At 47.1% G+C, this 16,211-nt stretch overlaps 1 protein-coding gene across 1 annotated transcript in view; it reads right to left on the bottom strand.

Moving 5' to 3' along the window:
- The window catches only part of GALNT17 (polypeptide N-acetylgalactosaminyltransferase 17), a 215,004-nt gene that overhangs the window by 117,828 nt on the left and 80,965 nt on the right, over positions 1–16,211 (bottom strand). The window contains exons 4-5 of the mRNA XM_082327904.1: positions 9,701–9,875; positions 6,730–6,927 (exon numbers count right to left, since the gene is read on the bottom strand). Coding sequence (XP_082184030.1) covers positions 6,730–6,927; positions 9,701–9,875 — 373 coding nt within the window. The remainder of the gene's footprint in view (positions 1–6,729; positions 6,928–9,700; positions 9,876–16,211) is intronic.

The raw sequence follows: 16,211 nt of genomic DNA on the forward strand, positions 1-16,211 counted from the left end.
CCAAACTGAGAAAACTTAAAAGGTTCTTGTCAAAGTACTTTTGAAGCTGGTAAAGCACTTGATGGTTGTAATTTAATCTGGAGAATGGATGACAAAGTTTGAGGTCGTGCTTCTGACCTAAACATTCCCTCTCCCAGAATCCAAGCCGAAACAAGACTGCACCAAATTAAGCATTGATGAAAAAAAAAACCCTCCAATTCTTCTTCTGTTAGCTTATTTTCAAGTCTTCAGAGACCTCCCTTCTGACTCATGCCAACCAGGAGTGACCAGACCTTAAGTTTAAGAGCCACATACTTGGAAGCACGAGTCTCCAACAACCACGTAAGGACGGCTGCGGTTTGATTTATTCAGATGTTTACACGAGAAGCTGCTTGTAGAAGCTCTCTTTCCAGAAGCAGTAACAAAACCTTGCCTGGGGACAAATGTCCACGTTGTTCCTGTGCCGGACTAAGGTCTGGTCCAACGTACTTTGAGGCCACGGGGAGTTTTGCTATAAACCTGACAGTCGGACGTTGATGCCCTCGACATGCAACTGCAGTGAGTGTAGGGCTTGGAGGAGAATCAGACTTCAAGGAACAGAAAGTGTTTGGGTGGTCAACCCAGAACTTTATTTTGTTTGAGCTGCTTATTAAAAGGGGCTTTAGAGACTGAGATGGATTGCCAGTACCATTATTTCATCTTTGAGTTTGATTTAATTTTTATATGAAGCCATTAAAGAGCTCCACAAGCATTCTGCAGCTGTTGTGACATTCACACACATCCGATCCCTCTAAGCAAACACCTGCACACAAGTATCTTCTCAAACATAGCAGGTGAGGTTTCCAAACGCAAGTTATCACGATCACCCCACGTCTGGCTCCTATGGAAATCGGCTTTCCCCTGGACTTCCAAAGCAGCTATGCCAGAAGAGTGAGAACATCTGACAACTGTCTTCACACAGAAATGGGAATTTTCCTGCAGTTTGTAGATGCTAAAGTCAGGAAACACCAATTTTAAAAATATTCAGCATTTTGTATGAACAGTTTTCTAGGAAATTTGGGATTTTTCAAAATAAACCAACAGAAACCAAGGAAATAATCCTTGAAATTCTGCCCTGTCCTCACATGTCACCTATGTTTAACAGTCTGCAACATCTCTGAGTTGCTAGATGCCTTCTGATAAACTGCCATGCCGAATACTCAAATGTTGGTGAAAATAGTTCAAGCAAGCCTGTCTAAACCTGTTTATTGAGGTTTTGATGTGCTGCCGTAACGTGCTCATCCCTGCAAAGGTGTGCATGCGCTGCAGGAACAAGTTGTCCCAGGCGTGAAGACCCACTTGCATCATTCTGCGTGGCTGTGGAGGTTACTGCTGGGAACTGTTTTACTTCGACGGCTATTATGTCAAGGCTTGTGCGTATCCTGTGTGGACAAAAATTTCAGGCTGTAACGGCTGCCTGGAAGAAGTCTTGGGGGTTAGACTAAAAGAGGAAAGAACGCACCATTTATTAAATTAAAAGAAAGAAAACACCAAGTTTTTGTGCTTTTGAAAGCCATCATGAGATGATTGCTAGCGGAAGCACTAAGGAAAACAATATCTAGTGGTTTCTGGAATTAAAATATCTATCTCTATATATAAAGAATATAAATACATACATAAGAATATAAATATACATATAAAAATATATATAACAATAATAATAGTATCACCACAAATCCCTGTGGTCTTACTGCAAGTGAAATGCACAGCACCCAAAGTGGGAGACCTCAACACCATCTGCAGCCTATGACTGAGAGGACAGTTGATACGAAACACCGCAAGCACCTTGTTAAGTAGTAGAATTAGACACCTTCTCTCCACTGACATGTCGTATTCAATAACCTAAAACTGAGGTTTGGGGGGTTTTTTCCGTCTCAACCTCTGCATCATTTACACAATTGGGATGAGAGTTCACTCGTTCATAGGTACATTGCAAGAGCAAATCCATTAGCATTTGTGAGGCTCAGATAACAGGTAATTGGGTGGGTTAATTCAAATTATTTTCATCTTTAAAAAACCCCAAACCTAGCAGCCTTTCTGTTCTTTAACAATCCATAACTCTCAAAACTGATTTCCTCCTCACAGTGATCTTAAGACTAATTAAATGAGCTTTTGTCTTCCAACACCAGTAAAGATTAAGTACCACATAAAACAGCTGCAGCAAAGCCCCATCCCAAGTGCAATTTAACCTGCTAGCTGGTTCCAGCCGGCACCCCGCGCACCGCGCGCTCGGAAAGAGGCTTCTTTGCCACCTCTGAAGTCACCCGAGGACGTCTTCAGCCCCAACACATTACGGGGGGTTGTAACTAATGGAGCTATTCAGCAGTGCTTTTGCCTCTTGGACTCAACCGATCCACCCAGCCAAGTGTGGAAAATACAAAGAGAAAGTCAGGAAATGCATTATATTCTCAATAATCTATCGTTTGGGACCAGTGGGGTCACGGCGCTGTCGATGGACTCACCAACCAAGCAGCAAAGATTCAAGTTTCTTTGCTCTCTGGTGGGTTACGGAAACTACTGCCAGCAGAAAAGCGCGACGACCCCAATTTCCATGCTCAGGTAAGTGTCCCCTCATCCTCAAGGCTGCTTAATATGCACTATCTGCTTGCTTGGCTTCTTGAAGAGACACAGATGCAAGAGTGCATTTAATTGTTTTCCTGAATCAGACCCCTGGAGCCATCGATATCTCACATATGTAATTATAAATCATGAGTGTTGCAACCAAAGCACAATCAGCACATCTAGCCATAAATCTTCCAGATATCAGCAATTTCTCCAAAGCTGCTTTTTGACAAAACCTGATGCAGCGTGAATTAAATAAGTCAGGTAGAAGAAACCGCTGGCGTTGAGGTTCGCAGCCCACCCATGCTGGAGCAGCCGACAGGCTCTGTGCCCGAGAAGCCCAAAAAACCTCACGCTTTGCCAGGTGGGAAATGAATTCCTGGAGACCATGAGAAGGCAGATCCCACCCTGGGATACCCCATGTCCAGATCAGATCATCAACCTGCAATTTCACAGCATTTCCAAAGACCTTTTTTGGACTTCCCACAGGACACAGAACGCATCTTCCATGTTTTGTTAACACTGGTTTACTGGACTCTCAATAAACACTGATCAATGCATATCATTAATAACAAAGGACTGGATAAATCCTGGCTACATCTCCCAGGGCAAAGTCTGTCCCCACATATATATGCAAGCATGTATTCAGTAGCACCATTTGAACTAGGAAATCAAAATATCCCTGCGAGAGCTCATGCTGATGAAGATCAGGATCTATACGATGACCGTTTCACATGTCACTAACCGTCTGCCTGTTCTGTGAGAACTAATTTAGACATGACACATTACGCTGTAATCCCAATTTTATCTTCTGGGCAGAGGTAGTCAGAGGAAGTCTGTAAGCCTGGCAAGGGAAGTCTAGCAGTGAAATGCACGTACAACTGAGTGCTAAGACTGAAGGTATCTTTGTGTATCAGGATTTTAAATGTTAATGGGGAAAAAAATACAAAAGAAGATGTATTACAGACTCCAGGTATTACACCAGCATCCCTCCCAGGCATTAAGGGAGACTATTTCTTGTAGAGAAATTATTGGACAAAGCAGGAGCCTGGAGCCAGTTTGAGACTGGGCCATATTTTAGATGGGTTTCACGCCATCAGCTCCCTTTGCCTGGATAATTATATCTCGTGAATTATCCATGAGAGAAAATTGCCTGCGAACGTATTCACACAGCTGTCTGTCTCCAGTCTCCGCTGCCGAGTGTTTGGCAGGGGCTGACCCAGCGGGGCTCACGAGCACGCTGGAGCACCCCTCGCGGGCAGGGGAACTTCTCTTGGGGCTGCCATAATCCCCACGCACCGAGAGAGTAAAACCAAAAAAAGGAATAAGCTGCCTTACTTTGCTCCCACACTTTTATCCTAAAGAAGTCTCTGAAAAACTAATGTACCTCTGTATACTATAATTTCAGAATTTCCTCTAATCCCATGCATAATTACATGGAGTACTGCACTGGTATCCCTTTCATGCAAATACTGCCATAAAGTGCATAGTTTGCATAGCATTATATGACAAAAAAATAACTATAGTCATTTATTTCTGGTTTGTATGTGGTTACACAACATAATGCAATGAGACAGTATTTTTCATTAGCTTTTTGTTGTGGACACTACCCATTTATCTTTCTCATAACCCTTCCCCCAGTGCACGTTAACAATGTTATTTTAGCAAGTTGTTTAATTATTTAACATCGCTGGGAGGCTACCGGGTTTGTTACAGAAGCCCTTTCCCAGAGCAGGCTCCGGAGGCAGTGCCCTTCCACCCTGGCTCCCTTTAACCCCCGAGCCCCGATTCCCACACACCGTGGCCTCAAGCAGCAGCGCCCACGTTACAGACGCCTTTAACAACGTCAAAGCGGGCGATCGCAACGTGCATCCTTGTTGCTGCCAGGCGAGCGTCTCCGTAAGCCTCCTCTGATCTCTAATTCATTGCTGGTTCAACTCAGCAGGGCTCAGGAGCTGAGCAGGCCGACCCTTGGGATTACAAGGCTGCAGACGCCACGGGGCTCACAGGGCATCACCTGCTCCTAGGCTGTCTCCAAAAACAGTGCAGAGAGTTGCAGGAACCCCAGAGCAGACTGATAAACCTCTCGCACTCGCCACCTCCTAAGCAGCAACTGTTTGCAATCTGCTTAAATGTAGACATATAATGCTCGATACCCTGTCCACATTTTAGCAACATCTTTTTTTTAAAGACAAAACAAGCACCAGAACAACCTAACAGGACATTGTGCCCAACAGAAGACACCTCCCACGGCAAACCCTTCCTTTCTATCGCAGTAGATCAGAAGTACACAGAACACCAAAGCAGCACTCCCTCGAAGCTCAGCAGTACCTGCTGCCTCTCAGCATCGAACCAAGGGAAAAAGTGTGCTGGTAGATCCGGAGACGTGTGTCGGTGGCCAACACCCATGTGACCCCATTTACACTCCTGGCCTTGGCCTTGTAAACTGGTTTGTAGCTGGGGAGCCTGGGGCAAAGCTACATCCTAAAAAACTGACATCCTCCTTGCATTAGGTACCGACCTCCCCACTCCGCCTCTTCGCAGCCATCCATCCCTGCCCATAGCTCTCCTCCTCCTCCTCAGTCACTCACTCTTCTTCCCTCTCTCCTTCCCTTCTCATCTCCCCTGCCATCAAACACCAACCTGCACAAAGCAGCCTGTCCCTCCCCATCTCCCTCTGCCACAGCTTGCCCTCCCTAACCGCCCCCCTAAGCACACTGAAACTGAAATGAAAACCGTGTTCGTGTAGGACAATATAACAGAAGGTCGTGCCATATATTTAAATGCCGTATTTGGGTGGGCCCAGTTTCCTCAACGCACCTTGCCTGACAGTTTTTGAACCACGGCGAGCTCCCGGGGTCGTGTCACAGTCACAGGGGACATCCCGTATGTCCAAAACCTGACTGTTTCTCCCAACTACAGCAGTTTAATAAAAGAGGTTGCTCTTCCCTGCAACACTTTCTTGACTTTTACATCCGCTGGCCGAGAGGCTTACCCCAACAGAGACGGTCCACTTTCATCACCCTCCAGGGGCACCAGTTTGGGCACTGGAGTCACACGGCTGTAGGGACTGCCAGCACTGCTCACACCTCACTTGCAAAGGCTTTTGAATTCCTCAGCTTCGCCTTCTGCATATCCCAGCCATTCAGCCCCTCCTTTAACAAGTCCAGCAGCTTGCATTTGGTTAAAATAACTGTTTATTCCTCACAGACTTGATTCCTGTCCAGAATAAACTGTTGATTCCTTCACTGATGGCTGAACATGCTGTCTGGAACAAGGGAGCCCAATGGAATAAAAAAGGTCTCTGTGTAAACGGGAACAGACCTAACTTCAGCTTCCAGGGATTATATCATTGACCAAAGCACAGATATTTTGGTTCAGGATTCAGATAAGGCATGGATTTGCACATATGCATCTGTTACATGCCTGAGGACAAGCCTTCTCCGTATTAACCAAGTTAGGAGCAATATATCCTATTCACCTGGCCAGAAAACCGCTCCTGATCACAGATAGCATCACTGCTGATATTTAGGGGCTGTCAAGGGAAAGTCATGACCTCTGCATACATTGCAGCCCCCCCTCTCCCACCCACCCCACGCTATTCCCTCCCCTCCGGCTTTTGTTTTGTCCTAACAGGCTTGTCCCACAGCCGGAGTCCGGAGCGGCTGGGGCAAGGCTGCAGAGCCGTCCTCCCTGGAAGCTGAACTGGTAGAACAACCTAAGACACGTTTTTACAAAGTTTGCCCTAAGAGGAGATGTACTTTGTATTCAAGAAAAAACAATGCGGTATTTCATGAATTCACACGCAGTTCATTACACAGGAATAATCACCTCATTCCTTATGATTTGCAAAAGCTTAATGCTGTAATTAAGGTAAAGTGACTTTGTCACATGCAGTTAAACATAAGACTGTACAAATCTACACAGCTCCTCTACTTCCCTGTGTTTCTGCATATTGTTAGCAAATAATACCCCTTTCCAAACCCCTTCACCCCAGCAAAAGCCCTCCAGGCTTGTGTCACAGCCTCTCTGAGTGTTAAGATACCACACACAACCACTGTAACATGGCTTCCTCGCTCGACCTTTCTGCATTTTGCCTCACTGCACCTCGCTGACAGAGCGCGAGCGGCCCCGGGCTCTGCGACGTACCTGATGGGCAGCGAGGGGTCTCCGGCGTCCCACCAGTCCTTGGGGGGGCTGATGTACATGCACCACAGCTCCCAGCTGTACCCGTGGGCAGAGTTCTCGTAACGCTGCACCTCGAAGTTGTCCTGCTTGATGTTGTCGATGGAGGGAAGAATGACCCTTCTCCGATTTTCCTGAATTCGTGAAAGTACTGGCTCAGCCCTGAGTGGTAAAAAAAAATTAAAAAAAAAAAAAGCACAGGAAGAGACCATTAATTTCTCCTGTAATTTGCAGATGGACACTGTAGCTTTTGTACAGCTTGGGTGCTTAAATGAGGTAAGAAAATTGTTTCATTCTTGTCACCATTCAGTGGACTCCTCTCTGCTCCCATTCACAAGTGGCATCATGTCTTCAGAGAGACACAGCAAAACCCAGCCCCAGCAGCCCGGAGGCTGTCAGGAGGCTCCCGACAGACTCAGCCAGTGACCCCAGACTGCAGCGCACTGGCCTCCGTCTCATCCTTCCACTCGCCCGGGCTTTTACCAGCACAGAAATCGCACAGAGCGGCAAAGCATTCGCGCTGCCAAGTTTAAAAGGTTATTTCTGAAAGGCTTGCCAAGCTTTGTCAGCCACAAGAGAGATGCTGCAAGAGGCTTCAGCGCTTCCAGTTGATGGGATTTCCCACCCGGACACGTCCCTTGCGTGGCGCTGCCATCAGAGCACGGGGGCCAGCCGCCTGGCACGGAGCTGGGGTAGCCGCAGCCCTGCAGGTCTGGGGAGTTTTAGCACTCTCCCACACAACTGACTACACAAACCCATGGACCAGCGGAAGCTCTCGGCACAAGGAAAGGACTATTTCCACAAACTAAAGGCATTAAGCTGTGGAAATGAATTAAAGCCTCTAAAACTCGACCTTATCTTTTCCTGCAGAGCTAGTACACCATGTTTTCTCTGGTGTGCTGCTTTAAAAAGCATTATTAAGTAATAATTCCATATTTTAATAGAATCATAGAATCATTAAGGTTGGAAAGGGATCATCATCCATATATCCATATCCATTTTATATCCATATATCCATAACTTTTTAATTTTCAAAATGTCCACGTTTTTAAACGGAGCTTTCCTGAAATCTTTACTAAGGTAGCAGTGAAATCAGCCAATACGTTAACCAGGGGCCAGTTGTGCAGCACGGGCCGACTGTACAGCCAGAGGCTGCTCAGAGCAGACGCTCCATGACCACCTGCAGACTCTCTCCATACAAGAACTACGGACCATGAAAAGAAACAGGCTCAAGATGGACAACAAGGAGTTAGCTCTCTCCAGGGTGGGAGCACCTTTGCCCAAGGATGCTGTGAATGCCTGAAGCTTACATGGGCTCAACAGACAATAGGAAAAAAACTCACGAGACATGCAGTGAGGGTTGCTAAACACACAGCAGCCGTGTATGCCTCACATCTGCACGCTGTTGGACTTTGGCAGCATACTCTGAAGGAACATCGTATGCGCTAGCCCTGCCCATATATGCTTTCCTAGGCTTCTGGCTATGGTTAGTGGTATATCAGGAGGCCCTTGGTTTGTCGCAACACGGCTGCTCTCACATGCTTCTGTTCCACCTGGAGAGTTATCCTGTGCAAAGCTCCGATGTGCATCTGCAGGGTAACTGCACACAGACTCCTGTGCTGCCATGCACGGGTAGACATCCCGCATGAAAACACAATCCACGGGCTGGGAAGCCTGGCTCGAAAACTTCCCTTCTGTAAAGCAAGGCCACGAAGGACGTGCTTTGTTTAACCATGCTTCACCTAGTTCAAACTTCCCCCAAATCCAAAAAACCACGTCCCTGGGCAGAACAGGGTAAATTCTTGAAAACTATCTGAAGGGTCTTTTTTTCCTTGGGACACAGTTCGAGGCCTCTATAGCTACAAAATTAATCTCCGGGCCATTCAAATGTGCTCAGAGCGGGGGTGTGCTCAGCCTCACCTCTGCAGCCCAGGAGCCAGCGAGGGGCCTGGGCTCAGCCCGCCGGCACAGGGGCCAGCACAGGAGCACCCCGCAGCCGCGGTGCCTCCAGCGACAGCAGCGGGTCCATGACACCAGTCAGCCAAGCCCATGCTGCAGAAAAGCTCACTCTCCATCCCTAGAAAAGCTATTTCAAGAGCCCAGTAAATGGGAGCTTTCTCTGTATATCAATAAAATCAGGTGTGAGGACTTAACGACCTGCAGAGAGGAATGTTTAGCTGAGAATACAGATATCAACATAAGAAATGGCTCTTAAAGACACCCTTCAGCTGCATTGTCATTACAAAGAATTCAATAACTGTGCAGAACTCTCTGTTTGCAGCTGCTAAAGCATTTTTCTTGTGGATGTTACTCTGTTCAGATTAGACGCAAGTTAGCTTCTTCTACCTCCACTTGTCTAAACGTGGACCATTTACTTTTTACACTTGGTTGGAGGGGGGGGAATCACTCTCAGGCTCCTCTCATGATCTAGACTCAAACTTAAGCCACTTGAACTCAAATGTTTTGAATCTCTCGGAAAAAAATCCTCATGAAACACCTTTCGCTGCTTCTGCACCTCTGCACTTATTTCTAGCTGCAGAAGAAACAAATCAATCTAAAACATCTAAGCCTTCCTCCGTGGGATCCAGCTGCAAAGGGCAAGGAAGCAGGAAACACCGTCTCTTTCAATCCCTTGCTGTCTGGGCTTTTTTAAACTTAGAGAGATTGCTAAGGGAACGGGAAATCAACCTGAAAAATATAAACGGGGGGCAGGGGGGTGTGCACGCCCGAAAGGGGGGAATAGAAAACTATTACAGAAAACGAGGGCGAGGAGAGGTTTTCATCGTATCTCATTGGTGGCCATTTAGTACAGAAGGAAGCCAGGATTAATGAAAGCCAGTGGACTTGTTTGCAAACACATCCATACAAAATGACGGGCTGCCCCGTTTAATGCATCACACAGACTCTAACCAAGACTGCGAGGTTGAGCACCTACCAGCCGGCAGTGAACTCCACATGAGCGTCAAAAAATCCAGTGATCTGGCCAGTGGCAGCCTTCCAGCCTTCAATACGAGCTCGGATAAGGCCTTCCCTCTTCTGGTTGCGGACCACCTTCACGAGGCCTGGGTATCGTTTATTGACGTATTCTTCCAGCGGTGCCTTCAGTTCCTCTAGAGAAGAAGTGCCAGAGAACCCACTGAAAAGGTGCAACAGTTTTCTCCTAAAATAAACCCACCTTACTGACAGATATGAGCATAACTTACTGGAGCCACACATCTCTGAACACAACTGGGAGGGATACGATCATTTCGGGTCAAGCAATGCTGATTTGCAAAAGACCACCTGATGCGGACTGACCACAACCCTTACAGAAGAAAGTGAAGGTTGCCAGAAACATTGCTGTTGGACAGCTAAGGAGCCCAAATGGCAAAGGGTGGCAGCAAGAGGCCCGCTAGGTTGCCTTGCAATACCTGGGCATCACCCAACTGAAAGATAAGAATAGAAAGAAGTCACCCGTGGATACCAAACACTACTGCTCTGCATTTCTGATGGAGATTTTAACTGAATGGATTGCTAGAAACACTGCAAACCCCATCTGAAGTAATTTAAACTGCATCAAAACTGTATGAGCTTCACTACCCTTTTTACTCAGCCTCACAACTACAGTCTTGGCATTTGCTGTATGTTTTCCAAGCTTTGCCACTAGAAAAGTCAAAATTCCCCCTGCTTTTATGATAGGATGGAAGAGATTTTTGGCTTCATTCAAAAGATGCTCATACCACGTATCTTCTGTTCATCGGAAACTGCAGATCATTGAATTATGCTGTCTAAGCCTGTGTATGTGCTACGGCCGAGAACATAAGGGATCTGTCAGTCTGCAGCCCTTACCAGCATTAAACTTTTTGATAGTTACAAGTATTGAGTACAGAAGACACACAGGACTTTGAACGTGGAAGCATATGAAAGGTTACAATAAGGGGTAAGTACTAGTACGGTTTTTTTCAACAATTTGGAAAAGTGCTAGTGCTCTGCCAGAAACCTTGGTCCTTCTACATCCAGGTGCATCAGTTAAATGCACAAAGAGCTGCTGATGAGAAGTACTCTGTAAAAGCTAAGCAATACCAGTGTCTGCCAACACAGACTCTTAACACCACGAAAGCAGTTCCTGAGACTGTCTTTTATCCCTATGAGGCTCCAGGACAGCTAGAAAATTAAGATACAGTCCGTGACCCCAAATTATAGTCTACTACCCTTTACACATACTCTATCCAGGAAAAAAAAAAAAAAAAAAAAAAAAAAAGAAAAAAGTCACCATTAATATAATCCACATGGTAAAATACTTGAGACATATGAGCACATGTGGGTACCTACATGAAGGAAACACGGCACTGGAGAGCAAAAGAGTAAACAGCAAGTCCCATCTGCCGGGCTTAGCCTGAGAAATCATCAAAGGAAAAGGGATTACTGGTTCCCTTCCCTTCCATGCCTTCTTCCAAGCACATAAAATGTGCTTTCTCCGGAGTGCCTTTTCTGTGATGGTTCCCCTCATGTATGAATTTCCCAAGTCTCATTTCTCTTTTATGCTGAAGTGGGAATAAAAAGAATAAAGCAAATGAACCCCTTCCTCAATTCAAAGCATCTGCATCACATACATACATAACTCAGCAACTTCCATTTCATGCTGAGCCACTCAGAGAAAAAACAATATTTTATGGAGACAACAACTCTTCCGAATGGTTTTAAGGAGACAGAGACACAGATTTTTTGACAGATGAAACCCCACAAGGATAGCACCGGCACCTCACGTGTTTTTGTCGGAAGGTAAGTCAGTAATGCTGCAGACCACGGCATTACAGGCTAGACTGAACAATTAAAACAACTTTCAAATGGGAGTTTTAATCTCAGTTGAAGGAAAACAGGAAAAATCTTCATGGGAATTGTTTGAGCAGCTAGAAGGAGCGTATAGCTCCAGTGAAACAGGGAAGAATTGTAACGTCATGTCTCAAAGGCAGCGAAGGGTGAAGCCCGAGAGATTTCTACGCCCACCATGCTGTGTAACAGGCAGCTCGTTCGAAACTCCCCGGGGAGCCACAGCTGCGTCCTCCTCCTTTCTGAAAGGATGCTGGATGCCAACAGGCGAAGAACTGATCTGCTGAGAGCACACAGGCCAGTACAGCACACCCATGCGCCCGCAAAACGGCGCCGGGAGAGCCAACGGAGAAGACGCTCGTGATCAGCATCATTCTGACCCACCACCCCATTCATTAGCAGAGGCCAGAGTGCCCCTTTCCTGCCCACAATGCATGCTGCAAGCATCCCTAATGGGCCGCTACCCAAGTGGAGAAACGTTCAAGAGAGACGAAAGCATTAACCAGACACAGGCAACGTGGTTCCAGACCCTCTCTCTGCTAAGGGCTTCCTGTACAACCTTGCACAGACTCCTGGCCTTTGCTCCCTGCCTTCCCTCCCAGTCTGGCTCAGCCCACAGCACACGCCTTTTGGGTGAGAATTCACTTTTCCTATGTGCCTGTGCAAGCTCTAACAGAGAGGATGGCTGCAGATCTGTGCTGGCCTTTGCCAGTCTCTCGCCCTTCTGAGCTGGTTTGCAGCTCTGCAGGAGGAGGGCACGGTGCACAGCGGCTGCTGAGCGCTATTTTGGTATTATGAGATACATACTCGGCACTCAACTAGGCATCCAGCCAGCAGGCACAGAGATAGGGTGGGCTTTGCATTTCATTTCTCAGCGCATCCAGAAGTGCAGGTGTGGAAAATCCAGTATTAGGTAACAAAAGTGAAATGCCAATCTCCAGGAACGCTCTGCAAAACTTCCGTTCAAGTCTGAAGCGAGCCTTGGCCCAGGTCTCCCCTCGCCAGTGAGCCGGACTGACGTGGCTGTGTTGAAAAGCATCAGTGGAAACCCCAGCGCCGGCACAGCCGCACCGTCAGAGCTCCCCCGGTCGCTGCTCCTGCAGGACCCGACGTGCTCAGCTCCCTCCACGTGAACTCCGGTGGGCTGGAAATCATAACTCGCTCACAAATCTAATCTTAATCCAAGTCATTCGAAGTCATTCCTAATTTTACCCTGCGTTTTCCTTCCCTCGGCAGTCGCTTCATTGAGTGCCATTAGCGTAACAGGAAAACAACTGGCGGCGGCTCTGACGCGCGTTGCCAGAACACGCGGCGCCAGGCTGAGGATGCGGAGAGCTGTTGCGTTAAGGTCAGTAGCAGCAAAGCTTTTTGTCTGTCGTATTAAGTTAAGAAATGTTTCATCCCCACCTGTTGTATCTTTGCAGTGCATCCCAGAGATGTAACAGGAAGGTTGGGAGGTCTGAAGTAGCACGCCAGGAATTAAATGACTTGCGCTAATGGACAATAGCAGATACCTTTGCTTAAGGGACTCAGCTTTCACACAAACCGGCAACCTGGCCTTTGGATCTGCTGTTTTCAGGACTTCATGCAAACTACAGCAGGGGAGAAAGCATCCCACAGTTCAGATAACTTGCTGCCCTTCTCCTCACCTCTGCCTTGCACAGGGTCACAGCGGTGCTGTCACCCCTTCAGCTCATTGCTGAAAATGAGAATATCCACTAGATACTGAGCCGATGACAATTTTGGCATGATAAGCAGCCCGGTGGTCATAAACTGAAACTCTGGATGCAAAGTAATGACAAAGAAAGTCAGGAGCCAAGATGGGAGCAGAGCAGTGGCTCCCCAGCTCAGCTTCATCCCTCCTAATCAAGGACCACTTATTTAGGCCATGCACTCGTCAGGTGTCTGAGTGGGTGGATCTACGTGGGCTACACAGCCAGTAACGTGATCCAAACTAAGCACTGCAAGGGTATCTAGAGACTCCTTTCTCTTCTGTACCCTATGGCACTCTTCCCCCGACACTCACGCACCCTCTGAGGACGCCTGCGGGGCCATCCTTCAGAGCACACCCACATCATTCCCAAGCCATGTTTATTAAGGATGCAATCGATATTTGCACATGGAGGCATTTGTGAGTGTTTGGTCTTTGCCATTGCACAAGCTGCTTCCAGGGAAGATTTGCAGAGAGGAACCCTACTGAAAATGCCACCAGGTTCAATTTCAATCCTGCCTTTTGTTCTCCATCAGTCCGTATTGATCTTCACTGAAGGGCAAGTCCAAGGAACTAGAATCCAATAGACCTGTTGCTCTATTAAAAAACCCATCTGCCAGCTGCAATGACTTATGTTATCTGTTGCAAAGTATTTTGTCACCTACATGAGCTCTCTGGGAAATAGGCCTACCAGAGAAATGGAACCACCTGATGCCACTAAAAAGTAACCATGTCACAGGCACTAGCCCAGAAGCAACCGCAGGAACACCCACTGCTCAGTGGTCCACACCACAAATCCTGCCCAAATCTCCCCAACTGCTGCTGAAGTCCCCAGAACTGAAGGTGGGAACTGCCTGGTGCCACACAAAGGAAAGAGCAAAGGCCAACAGCACCAGAGGAACAGAAGGAACTACCAACAGCAGAAAATTTCTTATACAACAATGCCCAGGTGGTCCTAGGGAGCGGACCGCACCTCCTCTACACCCCTAAAGAAAACAGTTGTGTTTGGCAGGCTGAGCTCGGTGGGAAAAGTCTACAGAGCCCAAGGCTGTTATCAGGAACACTGAAAGCTGGAGGACACAGAAGTCAGAGCTGGAAGGGCTCCAGTGCCGTGGGGGACACCAGCGCTCCCGTGTCCCACGCTCTCACCTCTCTGAAACACCAAAGCCATCACGGGTTGGATTTCTGCAGCGTGAACTCACAAAAGAAATTCCTTCAACGGGCAATAAACGAGTATGAGAATTTTTGCAGCGAGACTCGGAGCCAGGTGAGCAGCTGAAGCTTTTGATGTTTGCTTGCAAATGCTGAAGAGGAAACTGTGAAAAGGGGAGCAGGTGCGTGAATCAGTTCTCATACAGGGTTACAGGCAATGCTGGTCCCACTAGGTGCCTTTGGCTGCAAGTCTCTCGTTCATTTGGTTCAGCAAAAGCCAAATAGAGACAAACCAAGGAGCTCTGCTGCTCTCCTCCATGCCTTGGCAGGGCCTGAAAGCCTCGGACCTGAACACCACTGGGACAGCACCAGGTCAACTGCAATTAAGAAACCCATCTTTAGTTTGAGCAACTGGAATAATTAGGCACTTGGGTTGGACCAGCGCCTAGGAAAAGGCGAGATATGACTCAGCTTCTTGCAACTCTGTTAAAATCTTCCTCTAAACAAACACACACGAAACACAAGCGAGCCAGCTCCCGGGAGAGCGTGCACGAACCGCCGTTGTTGCTGTTGAAATGAGCTGCAAAACAAGAAAGCGATACATCAAGTCCCAGCTAATACATTACACCGAGGTAAATTACAACCCGTAGCATGTCTCCCTGAGTGTAGCGGCTCCTTTAAGCAGTCTTTTATCCAAAGGTTTTCTTTTATACCGAGAGGTTTGCTTTTCAAAGAGATATTATCCCAGATTAAAAACACTAAAAGACAGACAGCAAAAAAAAGCAGGTGATGATTAAGCAACAGACTCAGACAAAGTGTGCAGCCGCAAGATAACGTAACATCTCAGGGGCACATTGCTGCATCCCTCCAACAACCTAGGAAACATGTTATCACTCAGAAACACAACCTGCGCGCCGGCTTTGTAATTACGCTCCTGCAACAAACACAAACAGCAGCAGACTCCAAAAAAGTCTTTACGAAGTCTAATGTGCAGCTCAAGGGAGAGGGGCGTTCAAACTACAACTCCCCAAGCTTTTTCCTTCAAGGAGGGATTTTTTTTTTCCCCCATTACAATACATCGGTATCTTTTATCTATTTACAGCTGAGCTATAAAGAATCAGAATGACCGTGTTTATTAACTTTTAATCTCTCATTGCATACTTTTATGTCGTGCAGTGTTGTTGTACATACCACATTACAACACAGATAAGAGAAAAAAGTGCCTAACAGTCTTCAGAAGCAGTTTGTTCCAGTCTGAAAACTACAAAACACCAGAAGGTTTTGATCGTGTCGGTGTAACAAGTTAATGGTCTACCTGAAGGGCAAATAACAGCCCGGGGTGCCCTGGGTATGCAGTTCTTACCTCCATCCCCGGGACTAATTTTAAAACTTGAAGCTGACTTGGAAATCCCAGGACTCTTTTAGTATTCGGTTTGGGAAGATGCTTTGTTCTTCAATTACCCATACAAGGTGTATTTCCCCTTCACACCTGTGTAAAGTGCGCGCTGACAAAATCTGCACCGAAAGCCCTCCGCGGGCAGCCCCGAGCCACGGGCTTCCACGAGCCTTTAGCAACTTGCCCAGAAGCCGCTTCTGGTAACCCAGCCGGGTGCAGTGCAGCTACTGGGTTTGAGCCATTTAAGGTCAACTTTCTTTCAGGTGTATAAAGCTGAGCCCAAAGGCTTTGCTCAGGCTACAGCGACAAGCCACACACCCGTGGAAACTGTCCCTCCAACGCATGCGGCTGCTCACAAAGAGGCTGAAGTAATTCCTT

This window comes from Platalea leucorodia (assembly GCF_965183815.1).
Source record: "Platalea leucorodia genome assembly, chromosome: 16".
Lineage (NCBI taxonomy): Eukaryota > Metazoa > Chordata > Aves > Pelecaniformes > Threskiornithidae > Platalea > Platalea leucorodia.